Consider the following 18,701-nt stretch of genomic DNA (forward strand, 5'->3'; position numbering starts at 1 on the left):
GGCCTATTTCTACTTATTGCTGATGGGTCTGGGAGGAGAAATACAATCAAGCTTACATATATATATGTGTGTGTATATATATATTTTTTGTGATATATATATAAATAAATATATATATATATTTGGTTACTGTAGCCTTGTATATATATATCTATAAATCACAAAAATATATATACACACACACATATATATATGTAAGCTTGATTGTGTTTCTCCTCCCAGCATTATATATATATATATATATATATATATATATATATATATATATATATGCCAGGGTCTGGCTCTACACCCAGGATAGAGTGTAGTGGCATGATCACAGCTCACTGCAGCCTTGACCTCCCTGGCTTAGGCGAACCTCCTGCCTCAGCCTCCTGAGTAGGTGTGACCACAGGAGCACACCACCGTACCTAGCTAATTTAAAATATACATATATATATATATACACACATACATATATATATTTGTGTATATATGTGTATATGTATGTATATATATTTAGAAATGGGAGTCTTTCCATGTTATCCATGCTGATCTTGAATTCCTGGGCTCAAGCAATCCTCCCACCTCAGCCTCCCAAAATACTGGGATTACAGGTGTGAGCCATCACCCCCAGCCTCAAGCTTATATTTGAGATTTTCATTCCTTTGGAAGAGAATTCAACAACCTGACAAGAAAGAATGAAAATGTATTCATTTATTTTATCATCATCCTCACTTAGAGTTGCAAGATCTGAAACACCAAGCAAATTGAGGATTTATTTTTTGTTATAAAAAAGTTGCTTTTTGAGGTGTGTAGCATTAACACTGTAACCCTAATCACCACTCCACCCCCATCAGTACATTTCAATCAGTAAATAGGGCAAAATGGAACAGAGCTTAGAACAGTGGTTCCCAAAGTGTGGTCCACCATTGGGGCTCCCTGAAACACTTCCAGGATCTATGAAGTCAAAACCATTTTAATAATAATATCACTTTGTTGAAATTTAAATCTTAGTCAAGGCGATGTTTAGTGGCAACTGTACTAGTTGCGATTAGTTCTTCAACATGAAACTTCAGGCACTTTTTTATTTTATTTTTTTATTTTATTTTATTTTATTATTATTATACTTTAAGTTTTAGGGTACATGTGCATACTGTGCAGGTTAGTTACATATGTATACATGTGCCATGCTGGCATGCTGCACCCATTAACTCGTCATTTAGCATTAGGTATATCCTCTAATGCTATCCCTCCCCCCTCCCCCTACCCCACAACAGTCCCCAGAGTGTGATGTTCCCCTTCCTGTGTCCATGTGTTCTCATTGTTCAATTCCCATCTATGAGTGAGAACATGCAGTGTTTGGTTTTTTGTCCTTGCGATAGTTTACTGAGAATGATGATTTCCAATTTCATCCATGTCCCTACAAAGCACATGAACTCATCATTTTTATGACTGCATAGTATTCCATGGTGTATATGTGCCACATTCTCTTAATCCAGTCTATCATTGTTGGACATTTGGGTTGGTTCCAAGTCTTTGCTATAGTGAATAGTGCTGCAATAAACATACGTGTGCATGTGTCTTTATAGCAGCATGATTTATAATCCTTTAGGTATATACCCAGTAATGGGATGACTGGGTCAAATGGTAGTTCTAGTTCTAGATCCCTGAGGAATCACCACACTGACTTCCACAATGGTTGAACTAGTTTACAGTCCCACCAACAGTGTAAAAGTGTTCCTATTTCTCCACATCCCCTCCAGCACCTGTTGTTTCCTGACTTTTTAATAATTGCCATTCTAACTGGTGTGAGATGGTCTCATTGTAGTTTTGATTTGCATTTCTCTGATGGCCTGTGATGGTGAGCATTTTTTCATGTGTTTTTTGGCTGCATAAATGTCTTCTTTTGAGAAGTGTCTGTTCATGTCTTTTGCCCACTTTTTGATGGGGTTGTTTGTTTTTTTCTTGTAAATTTGTTTGAGTTCATTGTAGATTCTGGATATTAGCCCTTTGTCAGATGAGTAGGTTGCGAAAATTTTCTCCCATTTTGTGGGTTGCCTGTTCACTCTGATGGTAGTTTCTTTTGCTGTGCAGAAGCTCTTTAGTTTAATTAGATCCCATTTGTCAATATTGTCTTTTGTTGCCATTGCTTTTGGTGTTTTAGACATGAAGTCCTTGCCCATGCCTATGTCCTGAATGGTAATGCCTAGGTTTTCTTCTAGGGTTTTTATGGTTTTAGGTCTAACATTTAAGTCTTTAATCCATCTTGAATTAATTTTTGTATAAGGTGTAAGGAAGGGATGCAGTTTCAGCTTTCTACATATGGCTAGCCAGTTTTCCCAGCACCATTTATTAAATAGGGAATCCTTTCCCCATTGCTTGTTTTTCTCAGGTTTGTCAAAGATCAGATAGTTGTAGATATGCGGCGTTATTTCTGAGGGCTCTGTTCTGTTCCATTGATCTATATCTCTGTTTTGGTACCAGTACCATGCTGTTTTGGTTACTGTAGCCTTGTAGTATAGTTTGAAGTCAGGTAGTGTGATGCCTCCAGCTCTGTTCTTTTGGCTTAGGAGTGAGTTGGCAATGCGGGCTCTTTTTTGGTTCCATATGAACTTTAAAGTAGTTTTTTCCAATTCTGTGGAGAAAGTCAGTGGTAGCTTGATGGGGATGGCATTGAATCTATAAATTACCTTGGGCAGTATGGCCATTTTCACTATATTGATTCTTCCTACCCATGAGCATGGAATGTTCTTCCATTTGTTTGTATCCTCTTTTATTTCATTGAGCAGTGGTTTGTAGTTCTCCTTGAAGAGGTCCTTCACATCCCTTGTAAGTTGGATTCCTAGGTATTTTATTCTCTTGGAAGCAATTGTGAATGGGAGTTCACTCATGATTTCGCTCTCTGTCTGTCTGTTATTGGTGTATAAGAATGCTTGTGATTTTTGTACATTGATTTTATATCCTGAGACTTTGCTGAAGTTGCTTATCAGCTTAAGGAGATTTTGGGCTGAGACAATGGGGTTTTCTAGATATACAATCATGTCATCTGCAAACGGACAATTTGACTTCCTCTTTTCCTAATTGAATACCCTTTATTTCTTTCTCCTGTCTAATTGCCCTGGCCAGAACTTCCAACACTATGTTGAGTAGGAGTGGTGAGAGAGGGCTTTTTTAAAAATGCCAATTTTATTTAAGAATTACCTTACTGAAACATTAAAACACAGTGTTAAGTTTCAAGCCTTAAACATACATATTTTTAATATGCCAAGGATGAAATGAGAAGTTTGCCTAAAGCATTTTTATTACAATCCAAGTATGATGGTCATTCCATGGAAGAATATCTGTACTTGTTTGAGTTGCAGGCTGAACTAACCCTTCTTTCATGGAACATGATATTCACCTGAAAAAAATAAGACAGAGACAAACTAGGTTTTCTCAGGCTTGCATATCCAGCAGAAATTTTCTAGAAAACAAACAAAAGGTAGCTGTCAAGGGTAAAAATGATAGTATTTATTGCCAATGGAAAATTTGAACTTTCCAGTAAAACTTAGAACCTTGTAAAATGTTTATTGGCAACTATGAAACCGATGGCTTCTCATACATGAACAGTTTTCTGAAGAGACTGATGGAGATGTTAACAATAGTGATTTTTTTCTTGATGTTCTATGATGAAATATGCCAACTTTTAGGAGATCTGAATATCTCACTGAATATTTCCAAATGACTGATGCATCATTATTTTAGGGACTCACAGATCTCAAAGGCAGACCGTAGCTTATAATAGCAATCGGGAACGACAAAAAAAAAAAAAAAAAAAAAAAAACATCGGGTGGAGTTTGGAGTAATCCAAAGACAGGCTTCAGAAGTTCTCATTCTTCTAGGAGAGTTCACAGAGAAATCACTTCTTTCTCTGGCACTGAAATGCAGCAAAATATGTGCAGTGTTTCTGCCCTGGGAAGCCTAGTTGAGACTCAGAGTTCAGAGTTTTCACTGGAAGCTGGACACGTAGGCACAATGACCAGCTACTGCTACTAAAATTCCAGACTCCCTAAAGGAAAGCAGTTGTTCAGTGCCCCAGGTGGGCAAAACAGTTTTATTAATTAATGTCGGGAACATTCCAAAAGCCGAGTTCCCAGATGCGAACCACGGCCAACCCCGAAAGTAAGCCTTTTTAATCGGAGCAAATCAGGTCTGCTGTATTAACTCCTTACCGCATAATAGTGCTACACAAGCAGCGCACGGTGGCGCACGCCTGTAATCCCAGCACTTCGGGAGGCGAGGCGGGTGGATCACGAGGTCAGGAAATCGAGACCATCCTGGCCAAAACGGTGAAACCCCGTCTTTACTAAAAATACAAAAAAAAATTAGCTGGGCGTGGTGGTGGGAGCCTGTAGTCCCAGCTACGTGGGAGGCTGAGGCAGGAGAATAGTGTGAACCCGGGAGGCAGAGCTTGCAATGAGCCAAGATCGCGCCATTACACTCCAGCCTGGGCGACAAGGCAAGATTCTGTCTCAAAAAAAAAAAAAAAAAAAAAAATGCTACACAGTAATAAATAGGTGAAAAATACATTCTGAGCACAAGATAAGAATAGATTTTAATGTAACACACGATGTACAATTTATGATAGAGATTCGGACTCCATTTTGAAGTTAACCTTTAAGAAACCATGCTTGTTGAGTTTTGACGTACTTTCAAAGAAGAATATCTACAATTATTTGCAAAAACTATTAAAAGACTTCATCTTTTTCCAATTAGACATCTTTGTGAGGGCAGATTTCCTTCATACACTTCAATGAAAACAACATAGCATAGCGAATTGAATTCAGAAGCAGATATGAGAATGTAACTCTCTTCCATTAAGACAGACATTAAAGACATTTGCAAAGGAGAAAACCAGGCTTCTCATTAAATCTTGTTTTGGAAAACATAATTATTTTATCTATAAAAGTATATTACTCATGTTAGCATATAATTGATTTATCTTTCCTATTTAAGAATGAATTGATACATACATATTTTTTAAAATTTCTGCTTTAATTTCCAATATCATAATACAATACAGATATCAAAGAAAGAAACTACATAAATAAAAACTATTATTTGGGGTCTTCAGTAAATTTTAGAGTGTAAACATGTCTTCAGGCCAACAGATTCGAGAAATGCTGGCTTAGACTACTAAGGTATAAATTCAGGGAATTTATAATCAGTATTGTTAATTCATCTTTAATAAAATGTCAGTTCAGTAAGAATTTTGAGAGATGTGGAAGCTGGAATTGGGCTTGAGTCTATGACAGTCAACAAATACTCAGAATGTAAGTAAGTCTAAAAGAGAAATTTGCCAAAATTCAAATGAACAGTGAAGGGTGGTAGATACAATATTCTGGAATATACAATTTAAACGGAAGTGACCTTCCATTTAAGGATAAATATACAGGGGAAAATATAGAGTTTTCAAATATTTCTGCTTGCTATACTCAATAAGACAGATGACCACTTCAGAGAGAAATCTGACAAAATTTAACAAAAGTGTAGATACATATGCCATGAAATCCAGCAATTCTATTTCTCGGAATGTATTCATGATAAAATTTATACACAAGTGCAAAAGATATTTGTATGAAGATATTCATTGAAGTACAATCTGTAACAGCAAAATAAATTCTGTCCCTCAGCAAGGTCAGAAATAAATAGAGTTTGTTAATATAATGGAATTTTATTTGCAATTTAAAATAAATGAACCAGTCTTATGTGTATTAAGTTAATAAGCCTGAAGACTTTTCATAAGTATAAAAGAAGTTTGCACGACTTCTTGCTATAAAACTATAGCAAGATATCATTTATGCAGTTGTTCAAAATATATGATATAAAGCATAAGCAAAGTTTTAAAATACTTGCAAAAATAGGACTCAATGTGAACATTATGATTTACGAAATATTATTTTTCTTTTATTTTTTCTGTTTATTCCTTTTTTCTATGATTAACATAAATTACTCTTCTTACTCTTATTTTTATTTCTACTGTTATACTTTCTCCTGTCATTACTAATTTCACGTGTATATAACATTTCAACATTGGTATTTACTTTCTAAGAAAATTGCATTTGATTTTCAAGACAATCAGATAAGTGAACCCCATTTTTCAGTGGAGAAGCCAGACTTAGTGTCTTAATCACCCCAGGAGACATGAAGTGACATTCCCAAGGTCACATACCCAATAGGTGATAGAGTCAGAATAAAACACAGGTTGTCAGAATAAAACACAGGTTTAATGATGATAAATTGATGGTTTTTTACTTGCTATGTCTGCATGTTAGAATGGCATACACATGATAATTCAGTATTTTTATTGGCAGATAAAAATAATAATACCAAGACACGAATAATCAATGCTTACAAAACATTATCTTCTAGGCATGGCTTAGGTGCATTATATTAATCACTTGATCCTCACAACTTTGCAAGGAATCTACTATTATTATCTGACTAGGACAGATGAGGAAACAGGTGCAGAACATTTGAGAAATTGTCCAAAGCTCTGTAGAGAGAAGTGGCTGTGCTGGAATTTGAACCCAGGGAGTATGACTCTAGAGGCCACACTCCTAGCTACTATAATACATCATCCTGCCTCATAAGAAAGCTTTTTTGTTTCAAATCCTCCCAGAAGAACTGATAAAGTGCAGAATGCTCTGAAGATGCTTTTACACTCTGACGCAATTTTAATGAAAGGCATTCTGTGAGGGCTTCTTTTTTATTATTATACTTTTAAGTAAGTTTTAGGGTACATGTGCACAACGTGCAGGTTTATTATGTATGTATACATGTGCCATGTTGGTGTGCTGCACCCATTAACTCGTCATTTCGCATTAGGTATATCACCTAATGCTATCCTTCCCTCCTTCCCCTACCCCACAACAGTCCCCGGTGTGTGATGTTCCCCTTCCTGTGTCCATGTGTTCTCATTGTTCAATAATGTGGCACATATACACCAGGGAATACTATGCAGCCATAAAAAAGGATGAGTTCATGTCCTTTGTAGGGACATGGATGAGGCTGGAAACCATCATTCTCAACAAACTATCGCAAGGACAAAAAACCAAATACCGCATGTTCTCACTCATAGGTGGGAATTGAACAATGAGGGCTTCTTAACACTGCTAATTTAGTTCAATTTTGCAGAGTTTGTCAGCAAACTAAAGAACTCTTTTGGCAGTACAAGCAAATGCCCTCAAATTTAGCCATCTTAAAAATTATCTGAAAACTTTCTCTCAAATTTTGTTTCTATCATCTATGGGCATTTTCTTGCTGTTTTACTTTTCTTTTTTCCTAAAGAAGATAGTGTAACTATTCCAGACACCACAATTAAATTCCTAATTTTAAAGGAGGCTTAAACAGGAGAGAAGGACAAGGAGAAGAAGAAGAGGAAGAAGAAGGAAAAGAGAAAGAAGATTATACAAGCACAAAGAGCCTATTTGCTAATATTTCTTTTGGTGAATATTTATTTTGATATATTTCTAAGAAAATATAATAAATATTCAGTGCTCAAAATAACTTCATAGATAAATGGTACTGCAATTTTGGTAACATCTTTTGACATGAATGTTGGATTCATTCATGAGCATGAATCCCATCAGGAAATGGGCCTTTTGTATGAGTAAAAATTCGAAATTAACAAAAACAGTCAAACACCATGTACTCTGACCTTAACTCCTCCTGAGAAGTGACCATTGTTACTAATTTTTAGAGGTGTCTTTTTAAATAAAGTAAATGCCTATATTTGTTAATCTTCATTTTCTCTGCAAAGTTCTATACTTTTTTTTCTCTCCTTAAAAAATCTTTAAATTTATCTTGGGGGTGTGTGTATACAATTTTTTATATATACATATATTTATATATTATATATTATATATAATATTTTTATATATAATATATATTTTTATATATAATATATATTTATATATATAATATATATTTATATTTTTATATTATATATATTTTATATAAAAATATATATTTATATTTATTATTTATATATATATTTTATATATATAGTTTATATATATATGTGAAGCTTTTTTTAGTAGTTACATGACATTCTATTTATGGTGTATTCTAATTTCACTAGTCAACTTTTAGTGGATTATATAGCTTATTAAAAGTGTTTGACTAAGTTACTATTATCAACAAAGTTTCAATGAATTTTACACTTAAAATTTGCATGCAAGCATGTAAGCAAGCTTATTTGTGGGATGAATTTATAGTGCAATCTGGGTTAACTCCTGGGGAGATAACATTTATTTAAATAATCTATTTCTTGTTCATGGCTGTCAACCTATGTGATAGTGATGCTGAAGCTCCTTCTGGTGACTTTGTAAGTGGGTGTGGATTATTAGCTCTGTGACAACCCATTGCCTCCCCATTGTCTTCTTTGCCTCTTAATTCTGCAAAGTGTGGAGTCTCCTTAACTGGTAGTGGGATGGGAAACCAATTATTCTTTTTAATTGGCTTGCCTCCTAGGCTGCAATGGAGTTCTCCAGCGATCCAGATCATTACTAGTGCAGATCACTAATCTTGATATTTATTTGATCCAATAATATAGCATTTGCCATCTCACAATGTTCTCCATGCCACTAAAGAACAATTTGAGTGGTTCTTGAGAGACCTCTGGCTAGGCAAGAGAGGTAGAAGATGGATTTAAAATGCTTTGCCAAGCACAACTTGATTGCATTTTTTTTTGGTCCAGAAATCTAGAGTCAAAGAATGCTATATCTACAGTTGGCATTGAGTACTGAGACTTCAAAAATACAAACCCAAAAATATTAATTTTTCTGCAATTCCCAACACTGTATTTTGTTGTCTTTTAAAATCATATTCTACCTTATAAGTTGTAAATATACAAAAATACCTCAGTTAAGGCATTTTCTATAGCAGATTACAACATAAAAATATAAATGTGGCATGAAAGTATTTAAAGTGAGAGTAATGAGTGTTTAAAAAAAGAAATGTTGGCATTAATAACACCACCCACTTTATTAGATACTATATTCAAGATAAACTAAAATTTCAAAGTTTACTGACCAGCAAAGGTTAAATATAATGTTCCTCTTGTTGCTACCTGTCTATGGAGTGAACTGGATAAGCGCTTGTGATCCATTTAAAGGGATAAAACTTATATTATAAAAAGAGGTCAATGAAGGAAAACAGGGTGACTGTCAATTTCAGATAGGAAACCACATGCCATCTTTGACTTTGAAATGTGTAGTAAGAGCTGTTGAACATCAAGCAGGGGGTACATTCATAGTTTTTATTCTCTTTGCAAAATATTTCTTTGATAATTTTGTCATTTTTGGACTTTCATAAATACATGTTTTCCTGTAGCAGTTTGTCCTAAAAGCAAGGTGCAATTACATGCAAATAATGAAATATTTCTCTCTATCTACTTACCTATCTATCCATCTAGCCGTCCATATATATCTTTGACAAGAATGCCACCTATTTCAATGTATTTTCCTTAATAATTCCACAGTGGATCAGTATGTATATTGTTAAGTAGTTCTGGGGAAAATAAAGAAAGAAAACATGTATTAGTTTCTCCTATTAACCTAATTGTTACTAGTTGGTCTGCACTTTTAATCTCATTTAACCCTCACCCAGCACTGTAAGAGGCGATCATTAGCCCATCATTTATTAATAAGAAAATGTAGACTGAGAGAAATTAACTAATTTTTACAAGAGCACAAAAATTATAGGAGGCACAGAAGAATTTGAACCCAGTTGTGTCTATTTCTCACCCCCTTGGTCTTGTCTCTTCTCCACGTATGTATAAAAATGATGGCAATTAATTATGGTGACCACCAATTTTTTATCACTGGCAAAGTACCAGGTCTTATGCTAAGTGCTGCATTGACACTGTCTCTAACAATCCTCACTAAGAAACTATTATCGTTATCACTTTATAAAGGGAGGGGTGATGTCCGGGAAAATAAGACTGATTTCCCAAATCCACACAGAGAAGGAAAGAAGAAGGAATTAAACTCTTTGTTAAGTAGTTTTTCTGTTGGGTTGATGGAGGGTACAATTTATGGAAAGCAGAAACAGAATGAGAAGCAGCTGCTCACTTTTAACATGAAGGGTTATGTCTCCATTACATTAATTTTACACTAACTTTGTATTTTTGCTGACTATAATTTATAGTATGTTTTAAAATATTCTTGTTTTGGACCAAACATTTATTTCTCTAATCCTTTTGAATCCTAATAGAGATTACTTGATATTCTACTATTATGAAAATAGTCCTGTGAAAAAAAGAATTATGGTTGCATTTACAGTATCAGTGATCTTACCACTCTCATCATTGTTATGCTTTGAAAACCACCTTTTCTATAGTTTGAGATTCTCTTTTCACTTGAAAGTCATAAGTATCTGAAATAATCCATATAAACACTACATAGTGTTCCCTTAAGATAGTGATTGAATTTCTGCACAAGAATTGATAGATATATATGTGAAAAAGTTAAACTATTGGAGATATTTTATTTCCTTTTATTAAATTGTGTAATGCATTAGGATAAAAAGGTATATTTTATACATTCTTGAAGAATTTTTCCACCAATGCAATGAGATATTTTATAAAATGTCCTGTTAGATAAGGCACTTTCAAGTTTGATCCATGTGATACAATATACTTTAATTGCTGTCGTTAGCAAAGAGTAACACATTTGTCTGTGAAATTGTGGGACTGATCTGTAAATGAAAATACAGTACTTCAGAAAGTTGTATAAATAAGTGTTTAAATGTCATGGTTCATAAAAATGTTTCATCATTCTATTCTTTACCAAGTTTTATACAGATTATAGATACAATTAATAGAAGTTTATTTTAAAATCAGTTAGAAGAAATTTGCATTCAGTATTCCCTTCTGCCATCCAGTTTCCTTGACTTGTCTTTTCAGCTGTCTCCAGGGCCCCAAGCACCTAGTCTTCTTTTTGGCAATGCTTTCATGATAGATCTTAGAACCCCTGCTCTCAGTTAGGACGTTTAATTAGTACATATATGGAGGTAAGTTCCAGGAGATAAATAAGGTGAAAAGAAACTCACCGCATCCATTAGTCCACCGTACAATTTAATGTATTATTTGTATTTATTTTATGCTCTGCTATGAAGAAATGACATCAGAATGATGAGTTAGAAAAATTCATTCTTTCATTCAGTATCGATATCTCCATTCTCACTTATATCACTGGCTTGGCTGGCATTTTGTAGTTACTGAGCGCCATATATTTTAAAATTATAACTAAGCTCCATACAGCTTCTGGGTACTGTGAAGTTGGCAACCTCTAGACCGGGTTCTAAATGAAGCTCACTATCTCCTGGATATTACGGGTCAATTGTCCTCAATAGAAATCACTGTAAGAGGGGATGGAGCCACTGGATAACTCCCTGCAAGTAATTTTACTACTCTGGGTATTAGTTTAATCATTGGAATATATGTATAGGAAGGATTGTATCTTTATATATCTAAGATTTTATGATTCTAAATGATGAATGTAGGGACTAAAGATTTTAACAGGTAATAGACACACTGCACAACAGGAGAGAAGGCTTCAATTTGGAAAACTCCAATTTGTGGATCAGAACTAATAGACATGCCATACTTACAAATTGTGTAATTTAACATTGTGAGCAGCAGTGCTTACATAGAAATATACAGCATTGAATGCATATGCTAGAAAAGAAGAAAAACCTAAAATCAATAGTCTAGTGCCCACCTTAGAAAACTAGAGAATGAAGAGCAATATAAGCCTAAAGCAAGCTGAAGAAAAGAAATAGTAAGAATTAGGACAGAAATCAATGAAACTAAAAACATTAAATCAGCAACAATTTTTTTTTAAGTTGGTTCTTTCTTTGATAATGTCAATAAAATTGATGCATGTTTAGCCAGAATAATGAAGAAAAAAAAGAGGAAACACAAATTGATAATTGATTTCTTGTGTTTGATTGATTGAAAAACATTTACAAATAAAAAACTAAAAATTTTATTTGCTGCTGCTTTGATGAAAGATATGCAATAATATGAATGGAGGCACAGTTTTATTTACTAGTATTTGAAATTCATGAAGACAAACACCCACTTAACTACTTTTAAGAATTCCATGTCTTCCTGAGTGTAATTTGTGTCTTTCATTGGAGGGATAAAATGACACTAAAATGTTTTGCTTTTCTTACTTAAATGCCACATCAGAAATACATCTTGTGTTATAAAAAGTCGCAGTTAATAAAAATGTATTTCATATTGACATTCTAAATTATAATTGCAGCCTATAAAGTTTATTTTTTATTATTAAAAGTTTCTACTTTATAGTCATTTTCACTATAACGTATACTATGGAAAAGACAAATTCTCAGTGACAGTGTTCTGGAAGCCTCTTTCTTTTTTATCTAGAAGCTACCTGTAATTTTCATACACACACACACACACACACACACACACACACACAGAGAGAGAGAGTTAATTCCATCTTACAATACTTCAGAAAAGTGAATTATATTGTCACTTTCTAGGCAATATTCTCACACTCTGCCTCTTACTGTAGGGTGAGTCAACAGCTGAATTGCTTCAAAAAGAAGCTCAAGTCTTGTCTCCTTTCACTACATTCAGACAGTTTGCTCTTACATTCTAGTATACTAGGTTCTAAGGAGGAGTATTGGGATCGAAGAATAAAGTGATTCAAAGAAGGAAGAATAGTCAGTGAGATGTTACAGCAAACATCAGTTCACATCAGTAAGACTAAGATAAACAGAACAAGATGACCATTTAAGAAAATTAAGTGACCATTAACTTGGATGTAAAATAAACTTAAAATGTTGGTTGGAATTGGCTTCTTCGAATTCAGTGCAATAAACTAATTTTATTCTATGACTGTGAAACGAGTTTTGATACCATACCAGCTTGATGAAGAAAAATAACTAAAGATAGATATAAACTCCATCATTCTTATTGCCAGTCTCATCATATTTAGTTTGCTTCTTTGCTTTTCATATAATTCATCAATGTACAAAGGACAGATGAGTGGTGCCTTTTATAAAATTAGAAAAACTATTAGATATATATTTCAAAATTGGTAAAAGTAAATTTTACGTGTTCTCAACACAAAGAAATGATGTGAGGTGGCCTGATTCAATCACCGTACAATGTAAAGCATATTGTATCTAACATTGTATATAATTATTACTTGTTAATTAAAAATAAAATATTTTTAAAAGCACTGTTAAAAAGATTTATTATAGCACTTTATATTGAGATTCAAATAAATAACTATAATGGGTAGTATTATGTTTGATAACATAACCTATCTAGTTCTTTTATGTAGGGAACCTGCATTTTTATGAAGCAGATTTAGTCCATGGGGAGAAAGCATGAGGCAGCAAGAACATTGTCAGAATCTGGATGAGACAGCCACTGAAAATAACTCATTCAATAAGAGTATTATCTCAATAGAAACTGAATTGTTAATATTTTAAGTATTTTAGCAATTCAGAATGTCATAATACAAGGCCTCCTCATTTTATATGTATGAGATCTTCAGAATACAATTCTGAAAATAAGATATCAATGGCTGTAAAAAAAAAAAAAAGATAAAAGCCGGGTATGGTGGGTCATGCCTGTAATCCTAGCACTTTGGGAGGCTGAGCCCGACAGATCACCTGAGGTCAGGAGTTTGGGACCAGCCTGGCCAACATGGTGAAACCTCATCTCTACTAATCTCTACTAAAAATACAGAAATTAGCCGGGCCTTGTGGCAGGCTCCTCTAATCCCAGCTACTCAGGAGGCTGGGGCAGGAGAATTTCTTGAGCCCAGAAGGTGGGGTTTGCAGTGAGCCGAGATGGCACTACTGCACTCCAGCCTGGGCAACAAAGCAAGACTCCCTTTCAAAAAAAAAAAAGACATCTAGTAAGAAAATATAAAAACACATGCACCTTCTAGGTAGACGATGTAAATATGTAAATACAAGCACAACTATAAAAATTTTCCTGGGGCAAATAGAGGAAACTTAAGACTTGTAGTTAAGCTAACTCCACTATTCACTACAGGTATGAGAAAGATCAGACCATAACCAACATATCACATTCAGGGAAAAATGTATAACTCAATTTGGGCCAATGGAACCCAATAGACATTAGCTGAGGACTTTAGAAGTGAAGGTTCATTTCTTTTCCTCAAAAGCTACCTAAAAAAAGATTCATTTTCTTGATGATAATGCATTGGAAAAAAGTGTAATAATGATAAAAACAAATGTTCGCCGGACCATTCTCTGTGTGCCTGGTGCTATCATATGTGCTGCTGATGCAGGAACTCAGTCTTCACAGTCAGGTTGTGTATGAAGTGGGTGCTATTATTCTGTACATTTTACACTTGGGGAAACTTAGAATTCATTAACTATAGTAAGACCTCACTTCATGTCGTTGATAGGCTCTCAGAAACTGCAACTTTAGGTGAAATGAGGTATAATGCAACCAATGATTTTTCTCATCTACGTCATAACAAAAAGCATGAAAGGAAACAATGTTATTTGAGGATGGGGTGTACATTGTTTGGTTAAAGTGGCAGTTTCCAAGAACCTATCAGTGATGTGAAGGAAGGACTTACTATGATCCAAAATTGAGTGGCAAGGAAGTAGAGATGGGATTTGATCCCTTAAGCCTTATTAAGCCTTATTCCTCCTGTAAAGGAGTCCGCATCCTTTACAGTTGTGCTGTAGTAATTCTCATCAAGTACTAGTACAACCATATATATCACGTGATGTTTCTCTACACTGGAAATCAAAAATATTCAAATACAGAATGCTACATTCCTAGACAGAATAACTCAATATTATTAGAATGCCATTTTATATTATTATATGCTTAATATAATATGGATAAGATAATCAAGAGTTTTCCTGCCCACCCCCGCAAAAAAGTAGACTATGAAACTAACTAATACACATAATCTTAAAAAGAAGAAATATGGCCTACTGGTGATTTAAAACTATCTTAAAACCACAATTACTGAGCAATATGATATCAGTGCAAGCATAAAGATTGATGAGTATATAAATTCCAGAAAGATGTGTGCTTCTTCTAGGTAAGTAAAGACCAATAGCAATTTTTGTACCATGGGGCAGTGGTCCAATATTGGTATAAAACCAGTTGCCATAGTTAGAGAGACTTTTCTAAGACTAGAAATTATATATGTATATGTATATGTATATGTATATGTATATGTATATGTATATGTATATGTATATGTATAGTCAAACTTATAAGGACTGTGAGGGTGAAAACATCCCATAAGCAAAGTTAATTCTACCAACTAGAGTAAGTGGCTGCTAGTGATGAGGCCAGAAAGCAGAAAGACATCTTGTATTTTCATGGAGCATGGGATGAAGAACTCTTTGGGAGGAAGGATCCTGACCTCACAGGCATGATAGCTCAAATCAGAGGAAAAGAGAAAATATTAAAGCTATGTCCCAGTTCCCACCCAGCTCAATTCCAGCTATGATTCAAAAGAAAAGTTCCTCAATACAGGTGCCTATGGGGGTAAAAAGGTATTTATTTCTGTTTCTACTGGTTTTTAAAATGTGTAATGTCTGCCATAAAATAAAATGTTTATCAGGCAGGTGAACAAGCAAGGAAATGTAACCTATAGTCATAAAAAGAAACCACCCATATAGGGAGATGTATAGAAGGCTCAGCTATTGAAATTACCAGAAAAGAACTTTAAAATAACCCATCTAAAAGTTAGATAACAAATGTGAACAGAGGACTTTCAGCAGAGAGAAGTAACATAAAAATGAACCAAATGGAAATTTTAAAAATCATAAAGTAGAGAGCAACAATTCAGCCTGTGGGCTTAAAAACAGAATGCATCAGCAGAGGAAAGACTCAGTGAATTTAAGTAAAGCATAGCACAAATTATCCAATATGAAACACAATGGGAAAAAAATAGAAAAGGGAAAAACAGAAACAGTCTGAAGTTTGTTAAACAATATCAAGTGTTTTAATATTTGCTCTATGGGAGTTCCAAAATGAGAGGAAAAAAAGAATAGCCCAGAGGCAATATTTAGGAAATAATAGCTGAAGATTTCACAAAATTAACAAAATACATCAGGACACAGAGACAGGAGAACAAATAAACATTTTAAAACCCTACAATTTACTACATTGTAGTCAAGCTGCTGAAAACCAAAGATAAAGACAACATATTTAAACTGGCCAGATACAATAGGGTAATTCCATTCAATGAAACAAAAATAAGAATATTTATCATCAGAAATTACAAAACCTAGGAGACAATAGCATAAAGTTTTTAAAGTGCTGAAAAGGAAGCATATAACTAGAATTCTATAACCAGTGAAATTATCTTCTAAAACTAAAAGGAAAAAATATATTTCAGAAAAAGGTGAAATAATTCATCATCATGAAATGTGCACGATAATAAATACTAAACGAAGTTAGGTCGGAAGAGAAATGATTCCAGAAGACTAATTTTGAAAGAAGAAATGAAGAGTCAAAGTAATAATAAATACATGTAAAAATGCTTTCTAAGAATTTCATTAAGAGATGATTGATTCTTTTAAGAAAATACAGCATGCCTGTAATCCCAGCACTTTGGGAGGCCAAGGTGGGTGGATTAACCGAGATCAGGAGTTCGAGACCAGCCTGACCGAAATGGTGAAACCCTCTCTCTATTAAATACAAAAAATTAGCCAGGCGTGGTGGTGCATGCATGTAATCCCAGCTACCTGGGAGGCTGAGGCAGGAGAATCGCTTGAACCCCGGAGGCAGAGGTTGTAGTGAGCCAAGATTGCGCCACTGCACTCCAGCCTGGGCAACAAGAGGGAAACTCCATCTCAAAAAAAAAAAAAAAAAGGAAAGAAAGAGAGAAAGAAAGAAAGAAGAAAGAAAGAGAAGAAAGAAAGAAAGAAAATATAGTAGGAAAATATTGTATGGCTTATAATATAACTAGAAGAAAAATATATGCCAACCTTCACAGAAAGAGTGAGAGGGGTTAAATGGAGGATGGTTTTTGTGCAATTCTTACATTATTTGTAAAATGGTAAACTATCAATTCAAGGTATACTGTGATGAACTCAGGATTCAATATATATAATATATATTTATAACGTATATATTGATGGATAGATTGTAAAATAATCTGCTAAAGGTACTGTCGGGAAACATCAAACTAAGAATTTGTGGCCAATAAAGCACATCATTGTAAACAAACAAAATTTAAAGAGACACAGGGCTAATAAGCAAATAATACAGTTTTTTAAAGTGATCTATTCACAAGATCGTACCCTTTCCAGCCATTCCAGGGACAAACTGGGATGCCATTGCTCCCAACAGTTACCTGAGAAGGGAGTTTGGAGATCATAATTGGTTTGAGATCACCACTGCCAAAGATCTTATAAAGCTCCAAAATTCTTTGATCATAGGGGTCAATTCTAAAATTCCTGGGTTTAGAAATCAAGATACTTGCTTTATACTTCCCACTGAAACACACCAAAAAGTTATGGATTCCAACCCAAAGGAGCTAGCTGGACTGCCCAAGCCCTATATTATGTCCAGGCATGAATTGGTGAGCCCTGCTGCTAGCCACAGAGAATACATATTTTAATATCTAGCATAAATAATCTCTGAAAATAGAATTCAAGGAAATAGAGCTAACAATGCAATAGAGAACATAAAATGAAATATGAAAAGTTTCCAATAAATTCTAAAAAGATAGAAAAAGAGAAAGAAAAGAAGAAAGAACATATGAAGAGAAAACGAGTTGTGAGGTGGTTGATGTAAACAAGTCACTACACTAACTACATTAACGTGATAGTAGATTCTCTGATGACCTCTATGTTGCCTGCTTTCTGGTGTTCATGCCCTGGTATGATCCTCCCACCCCTTTCTTGAGTGTGGGAGACCTATAAATTGCTTCTAATGAATATGCAAAGATGATGAGGTTCCACTCTCATGATTATGTTATGTTACACAAAAACCCACCTTGTTATTGTTAGCACACTTGCTCTATAGACTCTCTCTCCCTAGCTAGGTTTGAAGACTAAGTGACCATATTGGGAGGCTCACTTGTTAAGGAGCCGATAGAAACCTCCAGGAGCTAGAGCAACCTTCAATCAACAACCAGCAAAAAGCCACAACCCTCATTCCTGTAACTACAAGTAAACAAATTCTGCAAACACCTTGAGAAAGCTCAGAAGTGGATTCTTTCCCAATTGGGCCTCCAGATGAGAACACAACATTGCTGACACCTTAACTGCAACCTTGTAAAGCCCTCAGCAGAAGACCAGACTAAGCCATGCACAGACTCCTCATACACAGATAACAAATGTGTGTTGTCTTAAGCTACTAGTTTGTGGTAATTTGTTAGGCAGCAATATATTACTAATATGTGTATGTGGATAAACATTTCAGTTAGAAGGTAGAGATTGTCAGGTTGCATTTAAAAGAAAAAGGTCCGTTGTAGGGACATGGAAGAAGCTGGAAACCATCATTCTCAGCAAACCATCGCAAGGACAAAAAACCAAACACCGCATGTTCTCAGTCATAGGTGGGAATTGAACAATGAGAACACATGGACGCAGGAAGGGGAACATCACACGCCAGGGCCTGTTGTGGGGTGGGAGGAGGAGGTAGGGATAGCATTAGGAGATATACCTAATGTTAA

At 34.7% G+C, this 18,701-nt stretch overlaps 1 protein-coding gene across 3 annotated transcripts in view; it reads right to left on the bottom strand.

The window, feature by feature from the left end:
* Positions 1 to 762: 762 nt before the first annotated feature.
* Positions 763 to 18,701, bottom strand: part of PID1 (phosphotyrosine interaction domain containing 1) — a 795,439-nt gene continuing 777,500 nt past the window's right edge. For 2 of the 3 annotated variants that reach the window (XM_063595297.1, XM_055109157.1), the window contains 2 exons: positions 9,424 to 9,534; positions 763 to 3,382 (listed from right to left, as the gene is read on the bottom strand). In XM_063595297.1, the coding sequence (XP_063451367.1) occupies positions 1,782 to 3,023 (1,242 nt within the window). In that variant the 5' untranslated portion in view covers positions 3,024 to 3,382; positions 9,424 to 9,534 and the 3' untranslated portion in view covers positions 763 to 1,781. The remainder of the gene's footprint in view (positions 3,383 to 9,423; positions 9,535 to 18,701) is intronic. The other variant, XM_055109158.1, reaches the window with a different exon arrangement.

Source organism: Pan paniscus, chromosome 13 (genome assembly GCF_029289425.2).
Source record: "Pan paniscus chromosome 13, NHGRI_mPanPan1-v2.0_pri, whole genome shotgun sequence".
Taxonomy (NCBI): Eukaryota; Metazoa; Chordata; class Mammalia; order Primates; family Hominidae; genus Pan; species Pan paniscus.